This window comes from Budorcas taxicolor, chromosome 4, assembly GCF_023091745.1.
Source record: "Budorcas taxicolor isolate Tak-1 chromosome 4, Takin1.1, whole genome shotgun sequence".
Lineage (NCBI taxonomy): Eukaryota > Metazoa > Chordata > Mammalia > Artiodactyla > Bovidae > Budorcas > Budorcas taxicolor.
Window position 1 is genome coordinate 52,440,258 of NC_068913.1, and position 26,127 is coordinate 52,466,384.

Below are 26,127 nucleotides of genomic sequence, written 5' to 3' on the forward strand. Positions count from 1 at the left end.
GCCTTATGTGATTTCTAGACGTGGGCTTGGGGGAACTGAAGAGAAGGACCTTCCCTTGCTCTAATAGAGAATTCGGATTTGGGAGGCCGGACATTTAATCCGTGTGTCTTTGCACCGCCACCTTCGTGGGGCGGTGTCAGGAGAATCTGCTCCTGGGCTCTTTCTTTTCCTTCACCTCGCCCTGTGGCTTTGATTCTCCTATTTGCGCTCGGGGCCTTAACCCGGCCTGGGCATGTGCCCAGTTCTCGTACCTCGACGAGCGGGCGGATGGCTGCCGGCCCGGCGCTGTGCGCACGGCGGGGCGGGGACCGGGCGGCGCGCCGGCGCGCAGCGGGTTAAGGCGGCGGGGGTGGCGGCTAGGGGCGGAGGGAGCGCGGCGGCGGCGGCGGCTGCGGCCCGGCGGCGAGCGCCCGCGTCCCCGGACCGCCGCGGGTTAAGCGCCGCCCGCGCCGGGAGGGCTGAACCTGGAGCCGCCGCTCCGAGCTCGCCTTCGGATCCGCTAGAGCAGGAAGATGGCGACGGACGGCGCGAGCTGCGAGCCCGACTTCTCCCGCGCCCCCGAGGACGCGGCCGGGGCCCCGGCGGAGGCGGCGGTAATCGAGGTCCCAGGGTGGGCATGCGATGCCGGGCTGGGCGCCCCCCGGGGCGCTCCGCACGCCCGGGCGCTTCCCGGTGCCCTCTCCTCGGAGTGCCCCCTCCACGGGGTCGCCTCATCCCCGGAGGCCGGGGCGAGGCGGTCGCCTGGTCTGGGGATCTCGTTTGTCCTCTGCGCGCCTCGCGGGTAGCAACCCCGGTCCGCCCGGTTCTCCCGGCTCCATGCATGCGTCCTGTGCGGCCCCTGCACGCGGCCCCTCTGCCGCGGTCGGGTTTGGCCAGGGGCGCGGGCAGGGGTGTGTTTCCTGGCGAACTTGACCCCCTATTGTTCGCCTTTGGCTGCTCGCGTGGTTGTGGACGCGTGTCTCGGGGGTGCCTGGCACCTCTCCGCGGACCCGGAAAGCTGCGTGGGGGAGGTGGGTCGGCGCCGATCCGGTGTCGGGATGCCCATTGTGTGTGTGTATGTGTGGTGTGTGTGTGTGTGTGTGTTGTGTATTTCCGTGCCTGAGGCCCCTTGGGAGCGTCCCCATGCCCCGCTGTGGGCGCTGCTGCTGCTGAGCGCGGGCGCTTGGGTCCTAGCTGCCTGCTGCCCCATCACTTGGTGATGGTTGGGCTTGAGGCGGCCGAGATGTCCTCGTTCTTCCCAAGACCTCGGCGGGTTTGAGGCGCAGCGCCTGGTATCAACACATTGTTCTTCGCTCGGATCTAGAAGCCAAATGAGCTTCCATCTATTGCTGGTCCCTCCTTTCACCCCCAGAATACCCAGTGCACAGAGGCTCAACGGTTAGTTTCCAGCCCCTACCTTGGGGGAAGGCCAGTCGCACAATACCTGCGTGAAAATGTTTTGGGGGTTTGGGAAACAGCTCGGGAGGAGCTGCAAGGATCTGCAAAGGAACGCAGCTCTGGGAGCGTCTTCCAACCTTGGCGGGATCCCATGAGCCAAGCGTGGACGCCCTGGCGTTTTTCCCACCCGTGACCTGACCAGTGTCGGTGAAGGAGTAGCCTCCGGAGGGCATGGCCAGGTGTGAACATCCAGGGCTGCTTTAACTTCCTACCCCTCTGTTTGGAGATATGGCGTGAAGGAGAGATGTGGAGGAAAGCTACTTGGCCGTGTGAAGAGCTGAGCCTGGGAAGGAGAAAAGAAACAGGGAGAGAAGGAAACACTGAGGCGGAGGGCTGCTGTTTTCCACTTGTGAAACTGGCAAGTTTTGATTTGAAACTTTTAGGGAAATTGATGGCTCATTCTTTACGTAGAAAATGTCTTAAGATTTCATATGAAACCTACCTACTTGCGATGCAGGAGATCAGTTCCCCTGTGTAAGGTACTATAAAGAAGCTAGCTAGTAAGACAACAAACCTCTCTGAGAAGTTGAAATGATTGGGTACCTTCATCCCCAAGAGATGGGGAGGGGAGTGAGGGAAAAGAAGGAGGTGTGTTTCTTGTTTCCCAGAAAGGTTGAATTTGTTTGCTTAATTGACTTAAAATGGGTTTCTTTCTATACACTCAGTATTTTAATCATCAAATAATTAAACCAAACAAAAACAGCGGAGTTATGGTTAGTAGCTTCCTACTACCAAATAATAGCTACCAAATCATTTTATTTGGTAAGATTACAAACAGAGCTTTAGACACAAGCAGATTTTTGTGTTAGGAAGGTTAGTGTTCCCTTTCTGCTGTTGAAATTTTCAGGAGTCTGATATTTTAACTGCTTAGAGGTAGAGGTTTGATCATTTCATCCTGGTGGATTAGAATAGCCACGAAAAACCTGTGAAAGTGAAACTCCTTGTTATTTCCATAGACTCCTATAGGGTTCTGAGGAGATGCAGTAAGAATTCTTAATCTAATATTTTTAAAAGTGTTCGGTATTTAGTGAAATTTTAACGATGGCTTCATGTGTGGTAAACTGGACGTTTATCTTTGAAGTAACGTACAATCTGCCTATAGCTGCCTCTTGATCTGTGGACTGATTTTTTAATAAAAGAAAAGCTAGATTAAAGAATATTTGTCATTATAATTGCCTCTAGTCTAATGATTAAAATTTAAAGGCATGATTATGCATTTTAGGTTTATGGCAACTGAGGACTTAATTATTTTAGTGGATAATTCTTTTTTGAATTTTTGAAAGTTATTTCAAGTCGGTTTATATATTATGCATTTTACATGTATACTTGGCAGTAATGAGCCAACAGAGACCCAAAGCGGTAGGCTATTTTTGAAAGTGAATGTTTTCATTAAGTTTTGACTATTTAGATTGTTGCTTAGAGACAAGTTTAATTTATAGTTTTCAACCTAATATGATTTTCAGTGGAGTGTTTTAAATTTAGTTGTGGTCCTTGTTCCTAGCTGTTTAAATCCTGAAAGCATCCAAAGTATAAGGCTAAGGTAACAACTACATTTTTCAGTAGATCATATTAATAGTGTTTGCTGTGAACCATGCTGGAGGCCTGGATTATTTTTCGCGTCTTAGCCAAAAGTGATGTCTCTTCGACTATATTGCTATTTCTACTTTGAAACTAACTCCTAATGGATAAGGCAGCATGGAAAGCAGAAATCTTCCTGCCTTTAATTGTCACCGAAGAATTTAAGAGTAAAAGGAAAACACAGATCTTTTTAGAGCTATGTTTGGGAACTGGACCAATATTCTTGTTCTTCTAGGCTTTTCTGGAGCAGTTAATATACCAAATTTTGTTGTCATGGTGATAGTGACAAGAAAAAACTTGGACAGTAATTTTGTTAAGAATGCACAATAGTGATGTTAAACAAATTAACAGCTAGCACCTTCAAAGTTGTGTTCCCAGGTGACAATATTGAATATAAACCCAATAGAACTTTTTAAAGCCAATTTTGCTAAGTTTTCTTTAAAAATTATAGTTATGTGGCAGCTATAGAGTTTTGAGAATCTCAAGGTAATTTAGGTAACAGATTTTCTGGATTTAACACACATTACCAAACACATACAGAGATGGAGATACTGTAACATCTTTGCTGTTCTAAAGTAAAGCATTGCAGTGGTAGAAACTCACAGGCACCGGGGAATCAAATCCAAGACCATGGGGTCATGAGAGGCACACACAAAAAACAAAACTGCAGCAAGAACCTGGAGAGAGTCACAGGAAGGATTCCTGGTGGAAAGATCTGGAAGCATTCCACAGAAGGATGGAGGACTTGGACAGGAAGACTGCAGGTAGCAGTGTGCGAGTATGACTGGTTTCCGGGATTCCTTGAGAGGAGGCCTGGGACAAAGATGAGCATAGAGGTTTCAGTCTCAACTATGTGCTTTAGAAAAACTGCTTAGAAGTTGGGAAAAATGTACGAAAATATTCCCCAAGTAAGAATATACGTGATTTTATCAGGATGCTGCTTTGTTTCTTCTTGAAAAGTTTGTATATTTCTATTTGCATCTGTTTTATGGACTTCATTATTGTTGTTGTCATCATTGTTATATTTCTCACAGGAGTAACTTAGTTAAGAGAAAAATATTTGTCCTCTTTTATGATTGAATCCATGCCTAGATTCCCACTTGGTCTTACCCTCCTGTGCTTCACATAACTTTATGAAGTGAGAAATGTTTCACAGGCTTAGTACTTAGCCATATACAGATATCTGCTGTTGATCATATGGACAGCAAGGCGCTTACTGGGAGAGAGCAGCCTCCTTCCTCAAGAAGAGCAGTGTGGATTTTGTTTGTGAAAGCAGAGGTTTCTTAGTACGGTTCCAGGCACATGGTAGATTGTTGCTGTTGTTCAGTGGCTCATTTTTGTCTCTGTGTGACCCTATGGACTGAAGCACACCAGGCTTCTCTGTCCTTCACTGTCTCCCGGAGTTTGCTCATACGCATGTCCATTGAGTCGGTGATGCCATCCAACCATCTCATCCTGTCATCCCCTTCTCATCCTGACTTCAATCTTTCCCAGCATCAGGGTCTTTTCCAATGAGTTGGCTTTTAGCATCAGGTGGCCAAAGTATTAGAACTTCAGCAGCAGTCCTTCCAATGAATGAATATTCAGGGTTGAGAATCTCAAGGTAATTAAGGTAACAGATTTTCTGGATTTAACTTTAGGATTGACTGGTTGGATCTCCCTGCTCCCCACGGGATCCTCAAGAGTCTTCTCCAGCACCACAGTTTGAAAGCATCAGTTCTTCAGCCCTCAGCATTCTTTATGGTCCAACTCTCACATCCATAAATGACTACATGGTACATGATAGATATTCCACCAATATTTGTTGAATAAAGAAAGTGAACATTCATCAAGAGCCTGGGTCATAATCCTTAATGTTGATAGGCTAACTAGAAATCTTACTTCATGTGTTACCAGATTGTAATGAAGCCGTTGGCCTGTGATTTGTGTAATTACAGATGTTACAGATCTCTTCTTTCTTCTTCTTCTGATTCTTGTGGTTGTTGGTTTTCATTTTATATTTTTCCCTTCTAAACTGCTTTTCTCAATGATATTTCAGCTGCTTTACAGATTTTTTTTAAATTAAATTTCCAACATGGTTAGTTTTCCCTTTGGATTTTCCCTTATCAGAACAATGATTGAGGCTGGGGATGTGGTGGTGGAGGGATGGAAACTGCACCCCTCCATTGCTGAATTCTTCTAATAATAGAGTCAAGGCCAAATCACCCACTAGGGTGTGTGGAGGGGGAGGATGGTTGAGAAGGGGTCAAGAGAGATGCTGGAAAGCTTGGAAACAGGAAGAGGGAGTAGAAGGAAAGACTGGGCAGGAAGGACATTTGGAATTGTCTGCAGATGTCCACAAGTGTGGGACTAGAATTCAGATTTGAATGTGCCCAGGAAGGGATGGTGCCAGTTTCTCTCTCTTCTTCTCCTGCATACTTGACCACCTAAGCACATCTGAGCATTGCTTTAGAAGGCAGCTTTTCTTTGAATACACTTGGTTGTATTCTCTGTTGGAGCTCCTTTGCAGGACTTATATTATGTGGAAAAGGAAACTTGTCTTTGATGATTAGGTAAAGAAATGGAGAACAGTTACAAGAGAGATGATGATGATGACATTGATAGCAGAGGATTTTTAAAATTTTACTTTGTTAAAATAACTCACACAAAAATAACAGCATCATAGTATTAATGCTGTGCACAGTGTGGTCCCGTCCATGTGTAAATCTCGATTTTAGAAAAAAAAAATTGGGGCTTCCTTGGTGACACTAGTGGTAAAGAACCCACCTGCCAATGCAGGAGGAAAAAAAATTGTTCTCTTGAAATAAATTATTAATGAATAACCAAATATGTTGAACATGAATTTAAAATGTTATTATAGTAAGTGCAGTGGAGCCAAGTTAACATTGCTACCTGGAATGGATACTTGTTTGCAAATGATTTGATTCTGACATTTTTATATTTCATTGAAAAGGCAACAAGGTGATGCCAAAGGCCTGAGTTCTTCTACAGAAGGGCTTTGTAACTGCAAGACAGTTCATTTAGTTGTCCATGTCTTAGCTCTTCACTTGAAAATCAGCATGCTGACATTTGCCACCTACAGATAATCAAAGTGATAGTCTTCCATGCATTCTATCTGCATGCCAGCTCACATGTGAAAATGATCCATGTCCCATGTGAGGTGTTGTTAATATTGAAAATAAATGAGTTACGATGGAAATAGATGTTTGTTTTATCTGAGATGTGGCCCTTCTTTTCCAGAGTTAAAATGGAGGTTAGAGGAATTGTGAAAGGGGGAGAAGGGAAGGGAGGTAACTGTCCTTAATTATGAAATGCTGCCGCCCCTGGCTGAGCCATATTTGTGCTTTTCATTCCCCTTTTCTCCTACTTAAAATTAATTACATCCATTACCAGGTTTCCTTCCTGACAGTCTGTTTACTTGTTGGTTTTACTTCCTTCTAATACATGGAGTTGCTTGTCTTGCGTGGCAGACCCCCGGCGGCATGGTTGATTTGAGGTGCATGGCCATGGAGAGCTGAGGCCAAGTTCTCAGCATGTGGCTTTAAAGGCGCATGCCAAGTTGCCCTACTTTAGGTTACTGTAAATGATTTTTGAAAAATGATTGATAATGACCTGTTACTTAGTTGCCCTTAGAGTGGGCCATCACGTTGTGTCTTAGCAAGATTGGTGTATCTGTTAACATGTCATTTTACATGATTTGTGTTTTTATACTGAGCAAAAGAGGTATTTTCATACCCAAAGTGGGAGGCATGTGTGTTAGGTAAAATCATTCAGAGATGTAATTGCTCTTGCTGTCCTGACACATCTAGTAGAGGTGAGAAAATGGAGAGTTAATATGGATAAGTAAGTATAAAACAGTGAAGACACACAGGAAGCAGAGCATGATTACTTGTCAATAAACTAACAGAACAGACTCTTAAGACTGAATTGAGAGTGAGGGACTGCTGAGTCTGAAAAGACCTAAGGAAGGGAGCTTTGAGCTATGTCCTGAAGAAAATGGGATTCAGATCAATTAGAGGAGAGAGGAGAACCAGGAAGAACAAGATCAGAAGATTCTGGTCAGGAATACTCTTACCTCCCTATAGAAAGAAATCAGAAGGAATAATATCAAAGCAAGACATGACTGCAGAGGTACAGGTTTACACCATGAACACATGTACTTTTCATCATGAAAATCCTTATAATTGGATACACATTTTAAAAAGAGTGTAAATATTCTTTGTACCTGGATTTAATTTTTCCATGTTAATGATAGTTTTCAAATTTTGCTTTTTCTCCTTGAAGTCTCAATATGAGTTTCATTGCTTTCCTCTTCTTTACAACCTTTTACATTCATTCCCAAAGCATGAATCTTGCTTACACAAAAAGTTCTAAATGCATTATTAATTATTAGTGAAAGTGAAGGTCACTCAGTCGTGCCTGACTCTTTGCAAGCCCATGGACTATACAGTCCATGGAATTCTCCAGGCCAGAATACTGGAGTAGGTAGTCTTTCCCTTCTCCAGGAGATCTTCCCAACTCAGGGATCAAGCCCAGGTCTCCCGCATTGCAGGCGGATTCTTTACCAGCTGAGCCACAAGGGAAGCCCACTATTAAACTGGGAGGAAAACATATTTCTGTACCTTCTAAGCAAAGAGGTAAAAATCAATTTTTCTTCAAATATTTCTCAAAGGCTTCAGGGAATGACCTAAATTTCCTCAGCCCAATAATCCAGTTACTCTGATGGTATGTGAAATGAGGACATTTGGGGGCTGGAAGAGATTTCAGAGATCACTTAGTACAGCTTTCTCATTTTCCTGCTGAGAAACCTGAGATCCAAAGAGATGAGGTAACGTTCTTTCAATCCATCTGCTTTCTCTGACACCCATCCTCCCTCCCTTGTAAATTCATTGATCAAATGTAGGCACAACCTGCTAGATTTGAAATGGAGATGCTCTTGGTATCTGAGAAGAGCCAGAGTGCATGTTTTGCTTTGTATCTGGCCACTAGATTATCACCATGAAGTGAAAATCCCTCAGTTGTGTCTGACTTTTTGTGACCCCAAAGACTATACAGTCCATGGAATTTTCCAGGCCAGAATACTGGAGTGGGTCGCCTTTCCCTTCTCCAGGGGGTCTTCAAGCTGATGCATATGGGCAAAGATCTGAGGGGTACTTCTGCCACTGCGGCTCATAATCATAACTTCTAAAGGCTCTTTTGGTACCTATCAGTGTGCTGACCCCATTAATTCCTAAGGAGACTTCTGGCCCCTTTGTGGCTCAGTGGGTTGAGAATCTGCCTGCAATGCAAGAGACACAGGAGATGCTGATTCCATCCCCATCCCTGGGTTGGGAAGAGCCCCTGGAGAAGGGAATGGCAACCCACTCCAGTATTTTTGCCTGGAGACTCCCCATGGACAGAGGAGCCTGGTGAGTTACAGTCCAATGGGTCGTAAAGAGTAGGACACCACTGAAGGTCCAAGTTTGAATTTCCTGTGTAAACAAAGTATGTAAGAGTTTTTCTTTCAGGAAGAGTGTGGGAAGAGTGGTAGTGGAGGAAACTTGGTATTGGCCCGTGTTCAGTACTGGCAATTTAAGATGACAGCTCAGCCAGCTTCTATTTTGTCATGTTTCTCCTTTTTCCTTTTTCTTCGGAAGCTTGTAGGAGAATATTCAGGAGAATGCTGTCCTACACCTGCCCCAGATAAATTAAAGTGTTGCAGACTTTTGTGTTGAGCAGTAATAGTGTGAGGCTGTGTCTCCTTTTTCATGTATATATGTCCCAAAGAAATCTTTCAATCTGATGACCAGACTCAGGATTAGTTTAGGCTGCCTGTGCCGGATTTTCTAAACTAGGTGTTAAGAAGAGCTTTTCCTAGAGTCCTTTTTTCTGGCAAACATCAAACATGGTGGGCAGGAGAGTGGCCTGTGGAGTTGAAATTTACCAGATTTTTTTCTTCCTTTTCTGTCTGAGTGCCTTGCTGTCATTAAAAAGAAAATGAGATTTGAATTTTCCCTGTTAATTAGGAAAAGCTATTCCAGTGGTAATAAGTTTAGTCTCTGAACATGTCTGCTCTGGTTTTTGGGTGGCAGGGGTATGTATGGGTATCATATTTGTTTAGGGACCTTTATGTAGATCCTAATTTTTTTGTGTGAGTGTGGCATTTATATCTATCCTGTCTTGTATCTTCTTTTGAAAATTAGGTTTTCAAGTTAGTCTTTTCAAATATTACATGATTTATCACAAAAAAATAGTAAAGAGGATGAAAGGAAACTTTTGTAGGTGATAGATTTGTTTATGGCATAGATTCTGATGAAGGTTTCATGGGTGTTTACTTACCTTCAAACTCATCAAATTGTATATGTTAAATATGTACAGCATTTTTTATGTCAATCACACCTCAAAGTAGTTTAAAGTACAATTTTAAATGATCATTTTACTCTTAAACCAAGAGACTTTAATAATTGCTTTTTCTGTATCTAAGTACTTTTTTGTACTGTAAATGTGTCAGGTCAGATAAATGACACTTCGTATGAGACAGTAATAGAGTTTTTAATGAGATTTTTTTTGGTTCTGGGCTTTATTTTTCTAAAAATACCAAAATTCTTTGAGTTTACTTGTGAAATACCCAGTCTAAGACCTATGACATAATTTCATATACTTTCTTTTACTCTTAGTTTGCCAGTTTAGAAGGTAAAAACATCAAGTATTGGAGAGTGACCATTTGGAAATATGCTTATAATATCTTTATTGTTGAAGGCCACAGATTAGAAGTACCTTCACTCAAGGGCTTCCCTGGTGGTGCAGAGGTTATAAGCATCTGCCTGCAATGTGGGAGACCTGGGTTCAGTCCCTGGGTCGGGAAGATCCCCTGGAGAAGGAAACGGCAACCCACTCCAGTATTCTTGCCTGGAGAATCCCATGGATGGAGGAGCTTGGTGGGCTATAGTCCACAGGTCGCAAAGAGTCGGACACGACTGAGCGACTTCACTTCACTTTCAGTTTGGAAGCAAGGGTGAGAGGTAGAGGACAGAGAAGCAGGCAGATAGATGCACTATGCTTAAAATAATGCATCACTTAATAAATTAAGACAGATTATTTTTTAACATTCTTTGTAACATTTATTGTTTAGCAAGAATCCTTGTAACATTGTTTTTTAAATGATTTTTCCTTTTCATTGATGGTAATACATTAAAAAGAATAGACGTGTTGGTTGCAGGTCACATGTTGCAGTGTTGATGATGGAACCAGGGCAAGCTCTTCTGACTCTAATGTGAATCAAATCATGGCAAAGTCTTTCATAATTTATTAGTTTTTAAAGTAGAGTGCTTTGCTTATGAAGCTTTGGGGAAACAAGGACAATAAAATATACAATTAATTAAAATCTTTAGAACCACCAGCAGCATTAATAAAACATTACCCTCTAAAGCACATAAGAATTGCAGCTTACTTTCCCATCTCAGTGGGAAAAACAGGGATAAACGAGTCTGTCTCTCATATAGTCAATAAACTGAGTTTATTGGACTTGGGCTGGTAGATTTTCAAAGAAATAGGCTCCTAGCCAATATCCCACTCCTCCCTTTTAAAACATCTGGGAGCTCTCAACTTTAATAATAATAACAGTCACCTGCCTTTATTTAGCACTTACTTCACTGATGCATTCTTTTTTTAAATTGAAGTTTAATTTCTACTGTATAGCTAAGTGATTCTGTTACACACACACATACACACCCACACCCACACGCACACACCCACACACAGCCACCCACACACAGCCACCCACCCACCCACACCCACACACCCATACACACACACACACACCCCCACACCCCCACACACCCCCACACACCCCCACCTCCTTGCAACCCCATGGACTGTAACTTGCCAGGCTCCTCTGTCCATGGGGATTCTCCAGGTTGCTATTCCCTCCTCCAGGGGATTTTCCTGCCTGACCCAGGGATTGAACCCAGGTCTTCTGCATTGCAGGCAAATTCTTTACCATCTGAGTCACCAGGGAAGCCTGTGTGTGTGTGTGTGTGTGTGTATGCACAATATGTAGGCATATTGTATACATATGTATACAATCTTTTTTATATTCTTTTCTATTGTACTTTTCATAGGATATTGAATAGAGTTCTCTCTGCTATACGGTAGGACCTTGTAGTTTATCTATTCTGTATGTAATAGTTTACATCTGCTAATCCCAAACTCCCACTGCATCTTTCCCCGACCCATTCTCTCTTGGCAACCTCAAAGTCTGTTTTGTGAGCCCTGGATCTCTTTCTGTCTTGTAGATAGGTTCACTTGAGTCATATTTCAGATTCCACGTATAGGGGATCTCATATGGTGTTTGTCTTTCTCTCAGTATGACTGACCTCACTTAGTATGATGATCTGGTTGCATCCATGTTGCTGTGGATGGTACTATTTCATTCTGTTCCATGGCTGAGTAGCATTCCATTGTATACATATGCACCACGTCGTCTTTATCTGTTCACCTGTCAATGGACATTTAGGTTGCTTCCGTGTCTTAGCCATTGTGCTGCCATGAATGTGGGGGTGCGTGTCACTGATACATTGCTGTTTAATCCTCACAAGAACTTTGTGGGATAGATGCTGGGATTTCTGTTACACCCACGAGAAAACAGACTCAGATAAGTTACAGAATGCTTCTCCAAATGTAGCCCATGGACCAAAACCACCAGCAGTAGCAGGGGCACATAGAAAGGCAAATTCACAGCCCCACCTCAGACTTTCTGAATCACACCTCAAGGATGAAGCCCAGCAGCCTGTGTTAACAAAGTCTCCGGGTGATTCTTTTGCTTGAATTTTGAGAATAACTGGGTTATAAAGCTTAAGTGACGCCACTAAGTAATGGGAGCAGAATTTGAGCTCTAATATATTGGATTTTATTTTTCACAGTGAACATCTCTAAGTTAATCTTCCAAGCAGAGGTCATCCAGAACTACCCATCCTGTAGGCTTGCTACAGGTTTTCTTTTCTCTTTTTCCCACCTTAGCCCCTACCTTTCCAAATAACTGCTTTGTTGAATGTATGTGCAAAAAGAAACAATTTTAAGGGTACGATCCTTTAAAAATCTTATTCAGAGAACCAGTTAGCTCTGGTCTCTGTTTCCCTTTATACCACCATTATCTCCTTCCAGAAGGTTCTTTTGCAACTGGGAAGTGACCAATTCTGGTCATACCTGTTTGGAAGTCCCTGGAGTCATTTATAGGCTTTGCTGTGTTTACTTGTTTGTCATCACAATGATAGTATGGTGCCAGATACACAGTTGCTAAACTGGTTCTCATTGGCTTATTGATAGAATAGCACTGTTTTCGTCTCTAGAATGTTGGCACCATGCTGGCAAAGGGTGCAGGCAAGACACAGTGCTTGGTTGCAGTTTTGCCGTTTTCCTGGTTGTGTGATCTGGGTACATTATCTGACTCCTGAGTTGCGGTGTTCTAATTTGAAAAATAGAGGGGATGATAGAGATCTGACAGGTTAGATCTGTTTCTTCACGAGTTCTTTGGATGGTGACTGGCTTTGTCAAATGAGTCATGATGGGAAGGAGCAGTGGGCTGCATGTTTGGAGGGCGCTGGGGCTGTGGACTTACCCAGGCCCAGCGGTCAGCATGCTAACCCGTCCTCTTTCAGCTTCGTCTGTGAGATAGCTGTCAGGAGACCTGCTTGGAAAAGCTGTTGTGAGGAAAGAGGGCAGAGTTGGCAACAAAAGAATGAGAAGCCGTGGTGTGTCAGTGGGATGCAGTCATCAAGGAGGAATGGTAGAGAAGGGCACGGGGCTGCATGGGCAGTGGGTGAGGGTCCTGACCCCCCAGGACCATGGTGCCATCGCCTCCTGGGATAACTGGTCTCTGGAAGAAGACTCACTCACTTCAGCCTCAGCTCCCTATAAAGCTGGCCTTACGGAATGGCAGGAAGTCAAAAGCATTGTGGAAGAAAGCATTTGATAACCATATAGCAGGGCCTTCAGAAACACCTAACCAGCAGCCCAGATGACTCCATGAGGTGGCAGGCCTGGCCTCTTAAAATCATATTGCCTGCATGCATGAGTGTGTGTGTGTGTGTGTGTGTGTGTGTGTGTGTGTGTGTGAGAACATGTGTGGTTGTGGAGGTAGCAAAGAGCATGTTCCTTCTAAAGGGGCAGCTGCTACTTGACTCGGTGACTTATTCCCCTGTGGGAATGTGAATCTGGGGTTACCCGGTCATCTGAGTTTGGAGAAGCCAGTGATCTGGATTTTTTGGTGACATCTTGAGATTTTCTTAGTGCTGACTGGAGAAAACAAAACGCTTTGTGGCCCAAGGAACACACATCTGTGGGCCAGATTTGGCTGTAGGCTGCTAGCTGGTGGCCTCTGCAGCAGAGTGTTCTATAAACATGACCTGTTATTATTGGATGTCCTGGAATTTATAATAACCTCCCAGGAGCCTTTATGTTGGGGCCCTTCTAGGAATACAGTCATGCTTTCTTTGCTGCCCTCGTAACTTCTCCCCAACACAGACTGGGCCTGTTTTGATATAGACTCCAGGGACTTTAAATTTGTGTGGTATAATTTGAAGAGATCCTGAAGCCAGGTGGGCAGTCAGGCTGGGAAAATAGATCTCATTAGTGAAGAGACGTGGAATATTGTCTGTGTGGTTTTTACCTCTCCTCATAAAAAGTGAAAGTGTTAGTCACTCAATCATAGCCCACCAGGCTCCTCCATCCATGGAATTCTCCAGGCAAGAATATTGGAGTGGGTAACCATTCATTTTGCCTGGAAAATCCCATGGACGGAAGAGCCTGGTGGGCCGCAATCCATGGGGTCACTAAGAGTCGGACACGACTGAGCGACTTCACTTTCACTTTTCATTTTCATGCATTGGAGAAGGAAATGGCAACCCACTCCAGTGTTCTTGCCTGGAGAATCCCAGGGACGGGGGAGCCTGGTGGGCTGCCGTCTATGGGGTCACTGGACACGACTGAAGCGACTTAGCAGCAGCAGCAGCAGCAGCAGCCATTCATTTTTCCAGGGGATCTTCCTGACTCAGGGCTTAAACCCAGCTCTTCCTACATTGCAGGCAAATTCTTTACTGTCTGAGCTGCCAGGGAAACTCCTTCTTGTAGAAGGTCAGAACCTACATTGTCTGCTGCTGAATGGGTCCCCAGTGTCCCCTGGGTTTGTTGAGCCATTGGGATAAATGTGACCCATTGCATATCTTTATGAATCTTTTTCACTTTTTAAAATTTGTGTTACAGAAAAAAGAGTTTGATGTGGATACCCTCAGTAAATCAGAGCTTCGGATGCTCCTCAGTGTGATGGAAGGGGAGCTGGAGGCCAGAGACCTCGTCATCGAGGCCCTGCGGGTAAGAACCTTCTAGGGCTGAGTCCCATTTCTGTGTCACTTTCTTTTCTCAGATGGCCAATAGCAAAGCTGCTGCTTCTTAAGTTTTGAGTCATGTGGCTTTAAAATGTTACATCAGGTTAAAACGTGCCCCTCCTTCCGAATACCAACCCATAACCTTGATAAGCCCTAACAAACCCTCAGGTCAGATGGACATTGAAAGAGAGAATGATTCCAAACTGTCTAATTTGACGAACTTGAGAATTAAAACTCTGTAGCTTCTGAAATCGTTTTATATTTCCCATATTTCTTTGATTAAAAACATAAGTTCTCAGGAAATTGGTAGCTTGGTACCCTACATGTATGTGAGGCCAGTGAGGAAAAATTAAGCGAATCATTTATAAAAGAAATTGCTGGTAGTAGAGGGTTTTTTCTTTCTATATAAGCTATAAATGATTTCTTATTTTCAGAAACTCTTGAGTTAAAAACTAAATCGTGGCAGATTCATGCTGATGTTTGGCAAAACCAATACAGTATTGTAAAGTAAAATTTTAAAAAAATCTTTATATATACATATGTATCTTTAAATAGTTTTATTACTTTTTTCATCTGATCTTATAGTAATTTTTAACTTTTCATAATTTGCAAAGAATTATCTTCCAATATGTTAGGATACCTCAACGAAGTTTTGTTTTCTTAAGAAAAATGTTTTTAAACTTTCTTGATGTAGAATTTTCTAATTGGTTACTCCCCAGATTAGGTTTGTAAGCCAAACTTGAGGGTTTTTTTTTTTTTTCTGTTTTATATTTAATACATTGTACGTAAGCAGGTGTTTCCTGATTCTTGGTCATTTAATCAAGAGGGATATATTTATTATACAGGAAGTATGGATGTATTTTTTTCACCAGGAGTTAGTTCCTTAAACTTTGTCTTAGGGAGTTTAACGTGAAACTTTGTGGAATGTATAAGCAGTGTTCCCCCATGTGGGTGCTAATATGGTGGGAAAAGAGGTAAGAGAGGTGAATGGTTAGACGTAGTGGAGATGGTGCATGTGCTGAGAATCCAGTTGTGTGGGGAAAGGGGCAATAGTTCCTGAAGTAATGACTTGAGTCATTTTCACAGCCTGGAAATTGCTTTTCTGGGGATAATAATGATTCTTCAATCTGATGAAGAGAATGATGGTCTCAGAAGAAAATGGATTGTGGTTATAGCAACTTCATGCCAGTGATGAGCTGAGGGTGTTGATTTTTGCATGAGAAGATTTGCTACGTAAACCTGTGCACGGTTCGGTAGTGAGAGGTTTCCGTCTTGCTCCACATTTGGAACGTTTGCATCGTTTTGTTGTTGTCACTCACTGAGTCACATCCAACTCTTTGCAACCCTGTGGACTGCAGCACGCCAGGCTTCCCTGTCCTTCACCATCTCCCAGAGTGTGCCTAAACTCGTGTTGGTTGAGTCATCTCCTCCTCTGTCATCCCCTTCTCCTTCTGCCTTCAATCTTTCCCAGCATCAGGGTCTTTTCCAGTGAGTCAGCTCTTCGCATCAGGTGGCCAAAGGATTGGAGCTTCAGCATCAGTCCTTCCAGTGACTATTCAGGGTTGATTTCATTTAGGATCGACTGGGTTGATCTCCTTGCAGTCCAGGGGACTCTCAGGAGTCTTACATTGTTTGCCAGTGTGTATTTTCTTGAATGAACTTTGTGGGAGAAATGCTAAGGCAGTTCATCACTCAAGACTGTGACTTTCAGCCCAAGGAGAGAATAAGGTAGCAGTCAGCTGTGAGACCAGTTGTGCAGCTTCTTGAGACCAAAGGGGTGTGAAGGCTGCAGTTCTCCCTTAGACACTTCTCTCTCCCTCTCTTGTGCTCCGTCTTTCAATCATGTCTGACTCTTCTATGACCCCACGGATGGTAGCCCACTAGGCTCCTCTGCCCATGGGATTTCCCAGGCAAGAATACTGGAGTGGGTTGCTGTTTCCTCCTCCATGGGATATTCTTGACCCAGGGATTTGAATATGTGTCCCCTGCATTGAAGGCAGGTTCTTTACTACTGAGACAACAGGGAAGCCCCCGTCCCTCTCTGTTTACCTGTAAAAGTCATCAGCACCGAGGCATTTCCCTCTGCTTGCACCCATGTTGGAGTGTTTAGTGGAGTTTGTATTTTTATGTGTCACCTTAGCAACCACATGTTTTTATCTCTTTAACTTAATTGCAATGCTTTCAAACTCGTGCAGAGGTAGAGGCTTGTTAATGATCAGGGTTTGCCGAACTGTAAGTTTTTCATAGAATCAAAGAGTGCTGGGGCTGCAAGGAGCCTTAGGTGGTATTCTAGGTCAGGGTTTGCATATCTAGCAGACCCAGTTTTTCGTTTTTCATGAAATACTTTGTATTCCCCTTTTACTATGTCGCAATGAAATGTATGCTAAATTGCATATATAAGTAGGCTATGTTAAAAATAGCCAATCAGTTCAGTTCAGTTCACTCACTCAGTTGTGTCCGACTCTTCGCGACCCCATGAATCGCAGCACGCCAGGCCTGCCTGTCCATCACCAACTCCCAGAGTTCACTCAAACTCATGTCCATTGAGTCGGTGATGCCATATAGCCATCTCATCCTCTGTCATCCCCTTCTCTTCCTGCCCCCAATCCCTCCCAGCATCAGAGTCTTTTCCAATGAGTCAACTCTTCGCATGAGGTGGCCAAAGTACTGGAGTTTCAGCTTTAGCATCATTCCCTCCAAAGAAATCCCAGGGCTGATCTTCAGAATGGACTGGTTGGATCTCCTTGCAGTCCAAGGGACTCTCGAGAGTCTTCTCCAACACCACTGTTCAAAAGCATCAATTCTTCAGCGCTCAGCTTTCTTCATAATCCAACTCTCACATCCATACATGACTACTGGAAAAACCATAGCCTTGACTAGATGGACCTTTGTTGGCAATACATTGCCCTAATTGTGATATAAAGTGACAGAGAAGTAATTTATTATAAAATATTATTCATTTCCATATATAACTGCTGCATGACTATATTGGAAGACAAGATAAATTAGATGGGTGTTCCCACCTATTCTCATGACATTGCCATGAGTGCAGTCATTGCAAAAGAATCCTGCTCCAGGCTTGCCATGTCACTGACTGGGATACAGGGAACAGATTTGCCATGGGTAAAGTGATTTCACTGAAATAGTGAATGACTCTTGGTAAAGTTCCAAATTAAAACACACATTTACATGGGAGTTGACCATGAATAATTTAGTGTTTATTAAAGCTGAATTAAAACAGCTTGTTTATGTGTGGAAAGAAGATCCTCTGTTGGCTCAGATAGCCATCCTGAAGGTTCTAGAGAAAGGAATGAACAGAGGGAAAGTTGTGGGGGACTTGGGACAGCTCCTGGATATGTGGCAGGCCCCTAGCCCTGCTTCCTAAGTGCCACTCACTGTGACACTGTTTTCACCTATTTCAAGAAGGCCTCTTGGGTACTAGCCTGTAGAGCACCACCAGTCTCTCTTATATATAGACTCAGACAAAAAGGAAGTCCAAGGAAATTGTGACTTACTTCAGGTTGAAAACGTGGCATGCTTAAACTTGGTGTGTTTGGAAATTCTTAAGGTTTTTTGTCACTTTTTAAAATTGGAATTCATGATTGATTTGTGTAGATGATTGCATTTCTAGGAGTAGGTAATAATGTCATTTTCACATACCTGTTGTAGACTCACTCTGGTGATTTACTGATTGGCTGTTCCCTTGGGGATTTTTGTTAGAGCTGGTGAAACTAGTGAAATATTTACTTGGGTCCAGGTGTGTCCTTTAGTTACCTTTTCTTTTAATAGCAGAGTATAAGTTAGTGACTGGCTAATGCCCCAGAAAAAAACTGGGAAGGAGAAAGAAAGTGAAACTTTCATTTTGTAAGAAATTTATTCCTAAATAAAAAGTCAGAATCTACTCAGTAAATATTCTGTTGGGAGAAATACATTTTGTTTAAAGATAAAGTCAAAAGTAATTTCTTTGAGAATAGTGAAGATCTTTGAATTTAATATATAAATTGTGATTTTTTTTTTAAGGTAGAAGTTGCCTAATTTGTACTCTGAACTTTAAGATTTAGAAATGATTTTGTTGTGAGGCATTAAAATTCTTTAGAATTTAACAAATGTTAAAAAGGTATTTCAGACCAAACTGTTTTATTTTACCTTTTTAATCATGTTATCCTGATGGCTCTGGATAAGTTATGGTCAAGTTAGATATGGTCAAGATATGGTCAAGTTATAAGATATGGTCAAGTTACCATAAAAGTTGCATAAATCATTGAATTAATAGCCTTAGACTTGTTAGGACAATCCATAAATACAATTTGGGGAAAAAGATGTTAGGAAATTGCAGTATATATTTTGATACTTTTACTGTTTTCATATGTTTAAGGTAAAAATATTTTTCAATAAGCTTATGGCTTTATAACATGTAATATTCAACACATTACTTTTTATTGGGGGAAATTATGTTTTAAAAAGCAATATCAATGGAAAATCTGAATTGCATAAAGCTGCTTAACTGAAATGTTATAATTTCATCACATAAGAAATACTTTGTTTCTCAATGATTTCCCTCTCATTCACATAAAGTAGAAATAAATCATTGAATAAATATTTCCAGTATCAAATCAAGTCTAAAGGAAAATACTTTGAATTTTAATAAAGAAGGGTGCTCAGCGAGAAGCGTTTGTATTTTCTGAAAACTAAGATAGACACAGAGCCTTTTGAATAAAATTTAATTGAATATTCAAAATTTGAATCTACAACTTAGTCCATAAATCATTGTTTCAATGCTCAGTGTTTAGTTTTTGAAATCCTCTAGCCCTCACTTCATTTTCCCTGTTGCTGCTAGTATTTTTACCAGCATCTTAGTCAAAGGGGAGACAAACGCAGGGAGAAGAAAATGCTGCAGTTACAAAATTTGAAGAGTGGAAATTGTCTTGGGTGTGTGTTGGCCTGCTACCACTAGCATGTGTGTGTTAATCTCTTAGTGGTGTCCAGCTCTTTGCAGTCCCATGGACCGTATCTAGCCAGGCTCCTCTGTCCATAGAATTCTCCAGGCAAGAATACTGGAGTGGGTTGCCATGCCCTTCTCCAGGAAATCTTCCCAACCCAGGGATCGAACCTGGGTCTCCTGCATTGCAGGCAGATTGTTTACCATCTGAGCCACCAGGGAAGTATGTTTATGTAAATATCATATCATTGAAACAATGAATTCCTTGGGCAGGAACCTCCAGATTTGCCTTCTTTTTCCACTTAGTTTGGATAAATGAGAATTAACAATATTAACAGACAGAGCAGATCTTCCTCTTAATCTATAGTCACCATAGAGTAACCACATCATCCAGATTTTCAGGTATTACTTGCACTGAAACTTTAAAAATTAGCCAGTTTAACATTTCCTGGGATAGAAAGCATTTGTAGCCCTTAGATCATAGTGGATATTAAATTATAGAATTGACTTGTGCAGGCTGCTGCCACAAAGGGACCTAAAGTATAATCGATTAAGTAAGTGGTTCATTTCTCAACTATAATTCTGCAGATGAATGATCTCTACTGGAGAGACAGCTTTATGCCAGGGAGTCATTCAACCACCCAGGTGATTTCTAGCCTACTGCTCTCCTTAGGGAATTAGCTTCCTCTGTATAGTTGAAACTTGGGCAGTGCCACCTCCACATCCTGACCTATGGCAAGGGGTGGGGTCAAGAGAGGAAATGAACAAGCAGCTTCCTCTAAGCAGTGCACACACGTGCATTAGTGAGAACTTTTGTAGACACAGGTAGCTGCATAGGACACCGGAAAATGGCACTGGCTGGCTACTTGCTAGTGCTAGGAAGGAAGGGAGAAGTTTAGATGGCCTCTAACTACCGAATACAGGCTTCCCATGTGGTTCAGTGGCAAAGAATCCACCTGCCAATACAGCAGACATGGGTTCAATCCCTGGGTCTGGAATATCCTCTGGAAGAGGGCATGGCAACCCACTCCAGTATTCTTGCTGGGAAAATCCCAAAGACAGAGGAGCCTGGTGGGCTACAGTCCATAGGGTGGCAAAGAGTCGGGCACACTGACACAGCACAACAACCCAACACAGAGCATTATCTTGATTTAATGTTACATATTCAGTGTCCTGGGGTACAGTACAAGAAGATCCTTCTCTTTCTACTTCCCTCTGTAAATATTTGTTGAGTGCCTACTTTGTATAATTGTGAACCGAGTATCAGTGGAGCTTTATTACAATACCAAGATTGTGTTCATTTAGAGAATTCTTACATCTTGAGTTTATATAGGTCTGAGTAGTGTCATTTCGGCCGGAGTTATACTTTTCTTGGGTTGTGACTCAGTATATATTTTGTCTAGAATATATCCCTTTTTGAAGACCTGGTCTTTCCATTGAGTTAAAAACTCAGTTAAAAAGCAGTTGTAATGGTTTTGCTCTGAAGCAGATTTTTTCCCGCCTCAGCATAATTGGCATTTGGGATCGGGTGATGGGGATGGGGGTTGCAGGAAGGAAGCTGTCTTCCGCGCTCTAGGATGCTTCGTAGTCTCCCTGGCCTCTGTCTGCTCACTAGATGCCAGCAACACCTCCCTAGTTATGACAGACAAGAAGGTCTCCGAGTCACCCCTCCTTGGGAAACACTGCTGTAAACTGAAACTGGTTAAGGAAATGCCACTTTCAAAACTATATTTGCTAAAATAAATGTAAGAACTTTAATGATTCAAATATATTTTGTTATGATACAGGGATTTTCCTGGGAGAGATTTTTTTTCTCAAAGCTAAATATTAATCTGAAAACGTCCATTTTAACAAATCTCATGACTCTCAAAACACACCAGATGCTTTAAATTGCATTATAGTTTCTTAGGCAGAACTTCAGTGGTTTATTTTTAAAATTCAAAAACCTTAATGGCCATCTGGTTCAGTGCTGGGATCTTTACATAGAACAAAGTCAGTCTTTTTAAATAAAATGAAAGCGTTAAATGGAATAATGTTGCCACTCCTTTTGAAAGCAGCTACGCATATACTACAGAGTATTGTGAGGGTTGTCCTCAAATGACATGTCTGCGAAATAATGATAAAAGAACAACATTCTGGTTTCAGCTAAGTAAAACATACAGCCTTTGGTATTTCAGAATTCTCCTGTGATTGCAGGCAATTGATTGACCAAAACGTACTCTTTTTTGTGCTGTTTATTTTAATTAACAAGTGAATTTGCTGAGCAGAGCTGAATTCATGAGACATGAATTGTTTCCTTCCCCGTCTGTGGAGATAACGCCTTTTCTTCTATGTTTAGAAAAAGGAAGCAAGTTGACCAGATGTGCTTTTTTCTGCAAGCAAATGAATTTTCATAATATGTAATAGCTGATGATTTTTAAGTAGCATTGTATTTGGTTTAGTAGGGCAAACAAGAAATACCAATTTTGATTCTTCTGAGAGACTTTATTTTCCCTGATGAACAGTTACTATTCGTGAAAGAAAAAAAAATAGAAGACTATGAGGCAAAATACTGCTGTTTTTATACTAGGGGTAGGAGATGAGATACAAACTATTAGGTATAAAATAAGCTATAAGGATAGACTGTACAACATGACAGGGAATATATCATTATTTTATAATGACTATAAATGGAGTATAACCTTAAGAAATTGTGAATCACTATATTGTATACTTGCAACTTACAGTATATTTTAAAGCAACTGTACATCAAAAAAATTATATGAGTGGAATCATATGGTAAAAAAAAGAAGGTAAAGATGCCATGAAAGCAAAGTGTTTTATCACTACCATTTAATAAGCAACTGAAGTCACTCGAGTAACATTTTCTTGCTGATTATTAATAAATTAGCAGGATATTGTGAGAACACGCTAAAGAGGAAGTTTCCTAGGTCAATAATGTACCATCTGATCCACACTGTGTACAGGATAAACTCAAGGTTACAAATGGTATGAAACCAAGAGTGTGTTTTTGTACACTTCGAAGGTTATCATAATGTGTGGAACTATCAGTTGAATTAACAGTTCGTTTTTAGAACTAGCTCCTTGAAATCTGAAAATAAAGGGTCTTCCCTTGAGGCAGTCTGATAACATTTCGGCCATCTCATCTTAACCCTCAGTGGCTAAACTACAAGTCGTGGATTCTTGTGGGAATTTGCTTTGCCTCATACATGACTAATTCTGTCTTGATTGTCAGAAGGAAGAACAAGGGTCTAAAACAGTACTCAAAACTTTGCCCTCCTTCTCTTTGATTCTGGTTATTTGGGGAAGAAAAATGAAAAGGTTTCAGCTTCTGTCATTCAGTTTTCTGAGTCAAAAAATAAACTGTAGTTGAACAAATGAGGAAAGGCTGTGTCCCATATTTCTATGTACTTGGACAGGGTGCGGGAAGATGAGATCCAGCATCCGTTCCTTCAACGGATGTTTATTGTCCTCAGGCTTGTCCTGGGCTTCCAGGGTGGCGGACAAGGGGATATGATTTCTTTTTCATGAGTCTCATATTTTTTTATTAATTTTTTATTGGAGTACAGCTGCTTTCTTCCTCAAGGATCTTAGGGTCTAGTGAGAGAGATTGACATTAAACCAATGAACACAGTATCTAAGTACAAATGATGATTATGAAAGAAAGGACAGACTGTTAGAAGAGAGGTGAAGGGTTGCTTATATTGGGTCGGGAGAGGCTTCTCTGAAGAAGTGACACTCCCTGAGACTTGCAGAGGCATTGGGAGTCCAGTTGCAAGGACAGTGTTCAGGCGAAGGGAGCAGCGCGTGTAAAGGCCTTTGGAGAGGACGGAGACTGACAGGTGATGGGAGCTGCGGGAGCTCAGAGAGCAGGAGAAAATGGCACAAGGTCAGATGCGGATCCAGGCTGAGGCCCGACCACGCCGGAGGGCGAGGGTCGTAGAAAGACTGGATGTCATCCTGGGTCAGGTAGTCAGCTGTTGGTTTGTTTAAGCTTGAGAATGCCGGTGAATTGATGTGCTGTGAAAGGCATCTTTTTGGCAAATGCAACATTATCATGCATTCTATTTTTGCATAAATTTTAATTTATTAAATGTAAATATTTAATGTAACTATTTTCAGCTTGTCACCATTTTCAAGGGAGAAAATGACAAAAAACACCCTAACTGCTGGGCAGACAAAAGTCTGCAGGAGAGCTGTAGTAAAGGCAGGCTGTCAGAGCGGTTGTCTAAGAAATGTGGACACCTCAGATGCTGACAATTATTGCCCTTTAAGAGGGCGTGGAAAATGTGCTTCCTCATTAACTTTTGTCACTTAGGAATGAACAGTGTTTTTCTTCAAACCGTTGAGATGAGCTGATTACGGTTTTTAGTTAAGGGCTTGTGCACCTAAAATAAGATTGATAAGGTAAATTCCCCACTTGAAATTTTTTGAAAGGCAAAATTCTATCTTCACTTGCATTTTTTCTAATCCAGTTCCCCTCCATTCATGAATTTTGCTAAAAGACCTCTTTCATGGCATAAGAGTCCTATAAATTTCTAAAGACCTATCTGTTATAAAATCAAATTCCTTTTCAAGTTTTTCACGTAGGGTTGGGTGAAATAGCAAAAGATTGCTTCACACGTACTAAAGGTGACCTGGCAAGAATGTAAAATACACTTCAACATGGTCAGAATTTGTTCTGCTCTAGGACATCTATGTTGGCCTGTTTTAAGTGGACCATTAACAGGGCTTATGCTCACATGATTATCCCTTACAAAAATAAAATGCTAGAGCTGAAAAGCCCTCCAGCAGCCCAGAATCCTTTTCGTGACATTCTTGCATGGAAAACAGACCATGAACAGTCTTCTCTCAGTGTAGGCACTGCACTAGGCACCTTACCTGTAGTAAAGTGGAGTTGCATCTCCTATGGGCATTAGGCTTGAATGGCTGAAATATTGCCAATAGTAAACCCATGGGAAGTCTCAACTTACCAGTAAAGTACATCAGACATGGCTGTGTATACACACAGCATAGGTTGCTTCTCTCCAAGTTAGAAGGAAAGGGCCACCTGTGTGCTGCTCTCTGGGTACTGCAGCTCTTCTGCTTTTATGAAAGACTTTAAATCCTGGGTAAATGGGGTTGGATGGATGATTTCATAGCACGTCTCTTTGGTCTTAATACACAGTTGTAGGTTTGTTCGAATTGTAAGGATTAAACAAGATAATATGCTGGTGAAGGATCTGGCACAGAGTAGGTGCTTGAAAAAATTATTTGCATTTGAATCTCAATCTGTGTTGGTAGAAAGATCTTCCCCTACCCTTTCTTCTTCTCCTCACACTTTGAAAGTTATAGGACAGATCTTGGTCACCTGCTTCCTGTCTCATAAAGTGGGCATTGCTTTTTATTTCTTAGGATAGAATTCTGACTCCTGAAGTCAGACTTTGCTAGATGAAAACTAAAGCTAATCTAGGCTACTAATTTATCCTGACAGCAAGCCTAAGGCAGGCAGAAAAATAAGCAGTAGTAGGAGATCAGGTGGGTATTTTGAACGATCATAGCACAGGCTGAAAGGAGCTGGAGTCAGCATCGTTTCTGGGGGCTCTGTGGGGGCCACATGGGTCCTGAGTGGAGAGGAGTGACTTGTCAAGTGTTGTCCAGACAATGTTTGCTAAAGTGGAATTACCCACCACCGCCCTCACCAGCACCCCTCCACCACCACCTCCCCACCCCCACCCCCACCCCTCCGCCCCCCTCACCCCACCCCCACCCCCACCCCCTCCACCACCACCACCCCACCACCACCACCACCAAAAGAGGGCTTAGGAATTTTGAAAACTTCTGAACTGTTTTGGGAATAGGATAATACATGTTGTTAATTATTTTTAAAAGTCACTTTCTAAGTGTGTAGGAATGGTGTGATAACAGTTAGATCTATGAACTGTTATAAATACTTACCCTGCAGCTTGTCAGTCTGTTCTCCACATCTCCATATTTAGGCAGCATACTCTTTATGTTAAATCTTTGATTTTCAGTGACGTTGTTTTAAACTTGGCATGAATAATTGTTTACAACCGCCTCTGTTCCCAGCCATCTAAAAGTGAAGAGGAGGGAGGTGGTTCAGTCCTTTCAAACTAAACAATTTCTTTTCTACAACCTCCTTCCTTCACCCCATGATTGTGGTCTAGGCAGTAGGCAAACCAAAATCAAGAAAAGGGTTGATTCCATTTGACTCATTCTTCCAAGGAATCCTGAGGTTTGCTGCAGTTTCCAGCAGGCAAATTTGGAGCAGGATATGGAGATGGAATGGGACTTAACATTATCGAATTTTTATTACATACCAGCACTTCACATATATTATCTCCTGTCATCTCTGTGAAATTGCTTGACCACTTTAGGAATGGTGAAACAGCCTCCAAGGAAAATAAGCCATCTTCTGTTTGACTCCTAACGTTGGCTCTCACCATATGCCTCTGCTTCAAAGACAGTATTAATGACACTATTCATTTTGCTAGAGCTGGATGTTGTCATTCATGGAACCGTTATTTTACTTTAAATGGTGTGAATTCCCAGAACATTCCCCACACACCTGTAGTTGATTGTAAATATCAAAAGCTGCACAGAAATTGAAACTACACAGAAATTATTGTTAGAAAGCCTCCTTTTAAATCACAGGCTGTTCCCTCCCAATTGACTGCAGGTAATTATAAACAGAAATAAATCTAGCAAGACTTCTAAGATCTTATTGACTGGCATTTATGATAAGTAGAAGAGCATCATTTTTTTTTTTTTTGAAATGTTTTCTTCTTCTCACTAATTATCACACCAAATACA

The 26,127-nt window shown here is 42.0% G+C and overlaps 1 protein-coding gene across 1 annotated transcript in view; it reads left to right on the top strand.

The window, feature by feature from the left end:
* Window positions 1–512: 512 nt before the first annotated feature.
* CTTNBP2 (cortactin binding protein 2) overlaps window positions 513–26,127 on the top strand; it is a 172,556-nt gene continuing 146,941 nt past the window's right edge. The window contains exons 1-2 of the mRNA XM_052638882.1: window positions 513–593; window positions 14,254–14,361. Coding sequence (XP_052494842.1) covers window positions 513–593; window positions 14,254–14,361 — 189 coding nt within the window. The remainder of the gene's footprint in view (window positions 594–14,253; window positions 14,362–26,127) is intronic.